The sequence below is a fragment of the Grammomys surdaster genome, unplaced genomic scaffold, assembly GCF_004785775.1.
Source record: "Grammomys surdaster isolate TR1022 unplaced genomic scaffold, NIH_TR_1.0 689, whole genome shotgun sequence".
NCBI lineage: Eukaryota > Metazoa > Chordata > Mammalia > Rodentia > Muridae > Grammomys > Grammomys surdaster.
Genome location: NW_021605108.1, coordinates 1 through 9254, shown reverse-complemented (window position 1 = coordinate 9254; position 9254 = coordinate 1). Strand labels below are relative to the sequence as shown.

At 37.1% G+C, this 9254-nt stretch overlaps 1 protein-coding gene across 1 annotated transcript in view; it reads right to left on the bottom strand.

Annotated features, from left to right (window-relative positions):
• Positions 1-6653, bottom strand: part of LOC114633483 (vomeronasal type-2 receptor 116-like) — a gene marked incomplete at both ends in the record, with an annotated part of 9335 nt that extends 2682 nt beyond the window's left edge. Inside the window, 2 exons of the mRNA XM_028782041.1 lie at positions 5200-6006; positions 6371-6653. Of these exons, the coding sequence (XP_028637874.1) occupies positions 5200-6006; positions 6371-6653 (1090 nt within the window). The remainder of the gene's footprint in view (positions 1-5199; positions 6007-6370) is intronic.
• Between the last annotated feature and the right edge of the window lie 2601 nt (positions 6654-9254).

Below are 9254 nucleotides of genomic sequence, written 5' to 3'. Positions count from 1 at the left end.
AAAAAAGAGTAACACTGTGTGGGTGTATGTGTGTGTGTGTGTGTGTGTGAACACATTTGGAAAAATATTTTTAAAAAAATGAAGCCATGTATGTGAGAATGAGTGGGCAGTCTGAATATCTGGAAGTTGTGGAAACGAAGAGTGGTTAGTGGGTCATTCATGTACATACAGTTTGCATATATTAAATAAACATAAGCTTAAGAAAATGTGCTGTCTTTATCATTTATTTTTTAAGTTACTTTAAATGACAAATTATTAATCACAGCAAACGTACCAATTTCTTAGGAAAATATTCTAATCAAGTCATCACATAAGGCTTTATGATAAAACTCTTGGCTCCTAATTTATTGTTTGTTTTGTTTTTTATTATTGGATATTTTATTTATTTACATTTTAGATGTTATTCCCATTTTTTTCCATTCCCTCTGAGACCCCTTATTCCATCCCCCCTCCTGATACTTCTATGAGGATGTGGCCCTACCCATCCACCAACTTCCCTCTCCCCAACCTCGAATTCCCCCACACTGGGGCATCCAACTTTCATGGGACCAAGGACTTCCTCTTCTACCAATGCCTGAAAAGGCCATCCTCCACTAAACATACAGCTGGACCCCTGGTCCCTCTAAGCATGTTCCGAGACTGGCGATTTATACCTTGGGAGCTCTTTTTGGTTGGTCTTGTCACTCTTCCAATAGGGCTGCAAGCCCCTTCAGTCCCTTCAGTCTTCTCCTTACTTCCTCCATTCGGGACATCGTGATCAGTTCAATGATTAGCTGTGAGCATCCGCCTCTAGCAGAGGCTCTCAGGAGACAGGTATGTCAGGCTTCAGTGAGCATGGGCTTCCTGACATCTTCAAACATGCCTGCATATGGTGACTGCACATGGGCAAGATTCCTGGGTCTGGCAGTCTCCAGACTGCTCCTCCTCCAGACTCTGCTCCACACTTTGTCTCCTTACTTGCTCCCCTAATTATTTTGTCACTCCTTCCACAAAGGACCGAAGCACCCACATTTTGGTCTTCAATCTTCTAGAGCTTCATGTGGTACTGGTAGCTTTTGGGGTAATATCCACTTATCAGTGAGTGCATACCATGTGTGTTCTTTTGTGATTGGGTTACCTCACTCAAGATGATATTTTCTAGTTCCATCTATTTGGCTATGAATTTCATGAATTCACTGTACTTAATAGTTGAGCAATACTCCATTGTGTAAATGTACCATATTCTCTGTATCCATTCTTCTGTTGAAGGACATCTGGGATCTCTCCAGCTTCTGGTTATTATAACTAAGACTGGTGTGAACATAGGGAAGCATGTGTCCTTGTTATATGTTGGAGCATTTTTTGGGTATATGCCCAGGAGTGATAAAGCTGGATCCTGAGGTATTACTATGTGCAGTTTTCTGAGGAACTACCAGACTGATTTCCAGAATGGTTCTATCAGCTTACAATGTCCCCAACAATGGAGGAGTGTTCCTCTTTCTCCACATCCTTGCCAGCATCTGATATCACCTGAGTTTTTGATCTTAGCCATTCTGACTGGTGTGAGGTGAAATCTCAGGGTTGTTTTGATTTGCATTTCCCTGATGCCTAAGAATGTTGAATATTTTTTAGGTGCGTTTCCATCATTTGAGTTTTCTTAGTTGAGAATTCTTTGTTGAGCTATGTACCCCATTTTTAATAGCGTTATATGATTGTCTGGGATCTAACTTCTTGAGTTCTTTTTATATATTAGATATTAGCCCTCTATGAGATGTAGGACTGGTAAAGATCTTTTCCCAATCTGTTGGTTGCCATTTTGTTCTAATGGCATTGTCTTTTACTTTGTAGAAGCTTTGCAATTTTATGAGGTCCTATTTGTCAGTTCTCGATCTTAGAGCATAAGCCATTGGTTTTCTCTTCTGGAACTTTTCTGCTAAGTCCATGTAATCAAGGCTCTTCCCCACTTTCTCTTCTATTAGTTTCAGTGTATATTCTTTTATGTAGAGGTCCTTGATACACTTGGATTTGAGCTTTGTAAAAGGAAATGAGATCAATTTTCATTCTTCTACATGTTGACCAACAGTTGAACCAGCACCATTTGTTGAAAGTGCTATCTTTTTTTCACTGGATGGTTTTAGTACCTTTGTCAAAGATCAAGTGACCATAGGTATGGGAGTTCATTTCTGGGTCTTCAGTTCTATTCCATTGAACTTGCCTATTTCTGTACAAATATTACGCCGTTTTTATCACTATTGTTCTGTACTACAACTTGAGGTCAGGGATGGTGATTCTCCCTGAAGATCTTTTATTGTTGAGAATATTTTTTGCTATACTGAGTCTTTTGATATTCCCAATGAATTTGCAAATTGCTCTTTCTATCTCTATGAAGAATTGAGTTGGAATTTTGATGGGGATTGGATTGAATTTGTATATTGCTTTCAAAAGATGACCATTTTTCTATATTATCCCTGACAATACATGAGCATAGGAGATTTTTCCATCTTTTGAATTCTTCTTCGATTTCTTTCTCCAGAGAATTGAAATTCTTGTCATACAAATCTTTTACTTGCTTGGTTAAAGGCACACCAAGGTATTTTATATTACTTGTGAAGTTTGTCATTTCCTCAATTTCTTTCTCAGCCAGTTTATCCTTTGAGTAAAGGAAGGCTATTGATTTGTTCAAGTTAATTTTTTTATCCAGCCACTTTTCTGAAGTTGTTTTTTTTTTTTTAAATCAGGTTTGGAGTTCTCTGGTGGAAGTTTTGAGGTCACTTAAGTATACTATCATGTCATCTGCAAATAGTAATATTTTGACTTCTTCCTTCAGAATTTGTAACCTTTTGACCTTTTGTTGTCCAATTGCTCTGGCTAAGGCTTCGAGTACTATACTGAATAGGTAGGAAGAGAGTACGCAGCATTGTCTAGTCCCTGATTTTATTGGGATTGCTTTAAGTTTCTCTCCATTTAGTTTGATGTTGGCCACTGGTTTGCAGTATATTCCTTTTACTATGTTTAGGTATGGGCCTTGAATTCCTGATTTTGATTCCAAGACTTTGATCATGAAGGGGTGTTGAATTTTGTCAAATGCTTTGTCAGCATCTAGTAAGAAGATCTTGTAGGTTTTTTTCTTTGATATTTGCTTATACAGTGGATTTCATTGATGGATTTCCATATTTTGAACCATCCCTGTATTCCATGGATAAATCCTACTTGATCATGTTGGATGATTCTTTTGATGTGTTCTTGGATTTGGTGTGCGAGAATTTTATTGAGTATTTTTGCATCGATATTAATAAGGGAAATTGGACTGAAGTTCTATTTCTTTGTTGGATCTTTGTGTTATTTAGGTATGAGCATAACTGTGATTTCATAGAATGGATCGGGTAGTGTTCCGTCTACTTTGTGGAATAATTTGAAGAGAATTGGTATTAGGTCTTCTTGGAAGGTCTGATAAAATTCTTCACTAAATCCATCTGGTCCTGGGCTTTTTTTCATCTTTTTTTTATGGGGAGACTTTTAATAACTGCTTCTATTTCTTTACAGGATATAGGACTTATTCGGTGGTTTATCTGATCTTGATTTAACTTTGATACCTGATATCTGTCTAGAAAATTGTCCATTTCATCCAGATTTTCCAATTTTGTTGAGTATAGGCTTTTGTAGTAGGATCTGATGATTTTTTGAACTTCCTCAGTTTCTGTTTTTATGTCTTTCTATTCAGTTCTAATTTATTAACTTGGATACTGTCTCTGTGCCCTCTGGTTAGTCTAACTAGGGTTTAATTTATCTTGTTGATTTTCTCAGAGAACCAGCTCCTGGTTTTGTTGATTCTTTTTGTTTCTACGTGGTTGATTTCATCCCTGAGTTTAATTATTTCTTGTCAACATCTCCTGGGTGTATTTGCTTCTCTTTGTTTTAGAGCTTTCAGGTGTGCTGTCAAGCTGCTAGGGTATGCTCCGTCCATGTTCTTTTTGTAGGCACTTAGAGCTATGATTATTCCTCTTAGCACTGCTTTCCTTGTGTCCCATAAGTTTGGTTATGATGTTTCTTCAATTTCATTAAATTCTCAAAAGTCTTTAATTTCATCCTTCATTTCTTTCTTGACCAAGTTATCATTGAGTAGATAGTTTTTCAGTTTTCACGTGTATGTCAGCTTTCTGTTGTTTTTATTATTATTGAAGGCCAGCCTTAATCTGTGGTGATCTGATAGGATACATGGGATTATTTCAATCTTCTTATATCTGTGTAGGCCTGGTGCTGAGAAGAAGGTATATTCTTTTGTTTTATGATGAAATGTTCTATAGATATTTGTTAAATCCATTTGGTTCATAACTTCTCTTAGTTTCACTGTGTCTCTGTTTAGTTTCTGTTTCCACTATCTGTCCATTTATGAGAGTGGGGTATTTTAAGTCTCCCACTATTGTTGTGTGAGGTGCAATGTGTGCTTTGAGTTTCAGTAAAGTTGTTTTATCAGTGTCGGTGCCCTCGAATTTGGGGCACAGATAGTCAGAATTGAAAGTTCATCTTGGTAAATTTTTCCTTTGAAAAGAATGAAGTGTCTTCCTTATCTTTTTTGACAATGTTTAGTTTAAATTCGATTTTATTCGGTATGAGGATGGCCACTACAGCTTGTTTCTTGACACCATTTTCTAGAAATGTATTTTCTAGGTTTTTACTCTGAGGTAGTATCTGTCGTTGTCACTAAGAAGCGTTTCCTATGTGCAGCAAATGCTGGGTCCTGTTTACATATCCATCCAATAGTCTATGTCTTTTTTGGGGGGGGAATTGAGTCCATTGATATTAAGAAATAATAAGGATAAGTAAATCTTGCTTCCTGTTATTTTTGCTATTAGAGGTTAAATTATGTTTGTGTGGCTATCTTCTTTTTGGTTTATTGAAAGAAGATTACTTTCTTGCCTTTTCTAAGGTGTAGTTTCCCTTCTATTTTAAATATAGAATTCATTTGGTAAAATGTTCAGACACATTTTCACAAAACTCACTGATGTACATACAAAAAATATTGTCTCCTATTAAAAATTATCCTTGTTCATGATATATATAGATATATATTTTTCTCCATATTCATTAGGGAGTTTTAAAGTGTAGAAGTCTTTCCACTGAGAGAATATTCTCTACCAAATATATGTGAGTTTCTGAGGGCCATTTGAAAGATCACACTGAAAAAAAAATCTAAGCATAATGAAATGTAAAAATTTTTACCTGTTGACAGTCATTGAATACTCCTTTGGATTCTTCGATTTGGTGAGATTCTACTTTTTGAAGAATGAGTTCATGGTAGGTGTGGGCCACAGCATACACAGCATTATACAAATTGTAACCTTCTTCACTCAGGGACATGTCAAATTTGTGCAGTGCTAACCATTCCACTGTGTTGTTGAATATAAAATGATCCATCTTGCTATTGCTGTTCTTAGATATTGAACAATTAAAATAATTCCACTCACGCATAGTCTGAGAAATGTCTATTGGATATTTGGAAGTGTTTATTATTTGTACAAAATTGCTAAATTTAGCAATATCACTGTTGTGGTGTGCAAAAGTGACAGTCCCATGGAAGTAATCAAGGCTGAAATCTTTTTCATTTGTGATGACATCCCATTGTGAGGCTGTGATCCAGATTCTCTGAACACTTAAATATGCCCATCTTCTAAAGCTGACTTCTAGGGTAGAGTTCATTTCACCATAAATGATAACAACCTTGGCTGATGATGCCATAATTTGTTTATCATATATCTTAGCCCTCGTCATGTATATCTGCATGGTTTCTGGGATCATATTCACAAATGCTAAACAGATTCCATGCCTTTGCATTTCTTCTCTCAAATCGGAGAGAAACTGAATACACTCATCATCATCTGAGATGACAAGTCCTATCCAAGTCCATCGAAAATGAAGCATCAGGGATGCCATAGCATGAGACAAACACGTGTCCTTGGTTGCTACCTGATAGACATTGGAAAACTGGTCATGGTCACTCAATTTAGGATTAAATGGTCCAAAGAAAACCTAGAGGACATAGAAAGATGATGAAACATCCTGTAAGGAATATGAATGTCAGAAAGTTTGGACTTATATACAAGTAATATTAGTCACATTTCAGAACTCCTATTGAGGATAGTAAGATTACACTATAAATATCATAAATTATTCCTATTAGATTCTAGACTATTCCTGGGAAGTCACCATGTTTTAGAAAACATATTTATCTGTTTCCTCAATGCATCAAAATCTGATTACTTAATCCTTTATAATTAATGGATAAAATATAATAATGAGTACACACACAAACCTATGCCAAGCAAGTTTTCTCCCTCGGCAGCTATGAATAGAATAAAAAGCTCTTAATTCATCCAGGATCACACATTCTCACCTTTGGGATCTTAGAATTAATTGCCAGTTTTAAGGATGTTGTCCATAATGGTCCTATAAGTTCTACATCACAGCGTCCCGGTTTTCCACAGTAATAATTCATAAAATGCCAAGAATTATTTTGTGGTGAGTACATTTTATCCAGAATTCCAAATGTATCTTCACACATACCCTCAGTGAGTGAGAATAACAAAGACATGTTTGGTAAAAGATAAGGATTTCTGTTGATCTCATCAGTAGCAAAAAACAGTACCAGAAAAAACTCGTATCTTCTTTCTGGTATTCTACAAGAAGACACGGGAGTGATTTAGGGAGGAGAAACATGAAATTTTCTCTCCAGTTGCAGTAATCTTCACACTAGGAGACAGGTAAATGCTAACATTTCTGAAATAAGCTTAAGAAATTAGTGATATTTAGAGATGAATAAACCTTAAGAATTCCCCCAAATCTGTCACTCTTGTATGATAATTTTTATATTAGTGAGAATGTGTAAAGAGCTGTTTTGTCTCTGAATGTCATACATGAACTAGATTACAGTTCTATAAACTAAGACGACTACACAATGGTCTTCAAGTTCTAATTCCACAGAATCAGGCATCTTTAAAACCCTGGGACCTCCAAGTCAACTTCAACTTTATACCTCCTAGTTTCAATATCTAAGATTTACACAGTATCTTCTGGGCTCTTCCAAAGGCCTTGTGTCACTTCTCCAGCCATGCCTTCTGTAGCACTCTAGTCTCTGGTAGACTCCACTCCACTGCTGCTGCTGTTCTTGGTAGACATTCCATGATACTGGCATCTTCAATACTATGGGGACTTCTGATATAACTAGGGTTCACCAATAGCCTCTCATAGGCTCTCTTCATGGTGACAAAGCTCACCTTCTTTACGTGAATCCGTTATACCTTAGCCATCAACTACAACTGAGACTGCACCTTCACCACTGGCCTACCCTTGCATCTCACAGTACCAAGCCTTAGCTGCTCTCCAGGAACATTTCATACTTTCAAAACCAGTACCACCTAGGTCATTCTTATATGTTACCAACCCAGCTGCAACACAAGTGATAACCTTGGCTATCTCTGGAACACAGCTTCTTTGTGATCTGAGAAAACACTTACCAGAAGATTTCACCTCATTGATGCTGGTCTCTTCTTTAGCAATGCTAATTTCTTAGCTCCAGCTAAGCAGCATCAATTGTCCCAGTAGTCCCTTCTACTTTTGACTCTAATGTCAGAGCAACATGGCAGAAGCCACCTATTTCTGCTGCTTGCTGTTGCTAGAACATACTGCCCCTTATTCTATTACCAGATTTCTGTCTTCCAACTTCCTCACTCCTGCAGCTTGCCCAGTAGATTCACCTTGAACACAAAGATATTCATGCCTCTGTCTCCTGAATGCCGGTTTTAAAGACATGTACCACCATTCCTGGGCTTCTGCTTTTCTTCACCTAGAACTTATTCTATCTAAGACTGACCTTGAACTCAGGGATCTACTTGCCTTTTTCCCATGGATGAAGTCTGTGCATCACCATGCCTGTGCCTAAGTTTTCATGGCCACTATTCCTGAACATTCAGATCAAAAGCCTGTGTCTTCCAGCCTCAGTATCTGGATCACATGTGAACTCTCTATTTTTAGATTGTAGGTCATTCCAGACTAAAAGTCCAAACTATTCCTTGTTCAACTGCAAACACAAACAATAAGATTATGTGTGTGGAATCTTGCCCTGTATTTCCTTGAACATAGGTTTCAGCTCTATTTCACTTCCTGGGGTCCATTTATTATCATTTGAACCATATATTGTACTTTATTCTTTCTAAGCTTGCTATGCTTGAATAGAATGTTCTTCATGAGACTAAGCCAGAAAATAAAGGCCTTGCTAGGATTTTAGAGATTTCCTTTGTCAATGCAATTAATGTAAATCTCCTTACATTAGCCACAGTTAGACTCTTCAGACAAGGGCATAAAGCAGTCACATTCTCCACCAATATACCACAAAAATAGTCTCTAGGCCACAGGTTTAAATTCTTCTCAGCTGAAATATCTTAGGCCAGGTCTGTACAGTTCAAATCACTCTCAACAAGAAAGTATTCTATGTTCTTATTAGAAAAGCCCATTAAGACCCACTTAAAGCATTCCACTGCATTCCAAATCAACATCCTTCTAAACAAACTCATAGCCAGGCCTAACACAGCAATACTCCAGTCCCTGGTATAAATTTCTGTCTTCATTAGAGTTTTGCTGCTGAAAACAGGCACCATGACCCAGGCAACAACTCAAAAGTAAATGTTTATGTTGGGGCTGGCTTATAGGTTCAGAGTTTCAGACCATTATCATCAAGTTGAGAGCATGGCAGCATCCAGGTGTGAGTAGTGCAGAAACTGAGAGTCCTCTATCTTCATCTGAAGGCCACTAGGAGAAAACTGGCTCTCTGGTGGTTAGGAAAAGGGTCTCATTTTCCCAGTCCACAGTGACACACTTCCTCGAACTGGCCACACCTACTCCAACAAGGATATAACTCCTAATAGTGCCATTCTCTGGGTCAAGCATATTCAAACCAACACTATTTGACACATCGAATTTTCTATTCAATTGCAGTAAACATTGTACTACATGAAATGCTAAGTTATTGTGTAAATGCTAGCTTTTCTGAATAACCTTGGGAAATTAGAGATCTTTAGAGTTGAATACAATTTCAGATCATAAATATATGTAACTCTGATATGATAATTTTATATTTCTGAAAATCCATAAAGAACTTGTTTTCCCTCTGAAAGCCATGCATGAAATAGATTACAGTCCTAGAGAGTAAGGCTGATAAACAATATCCTTGATGCTCTAATACCATAGGAAATAAAAATACCTTGAACAGTATATGAAACCAA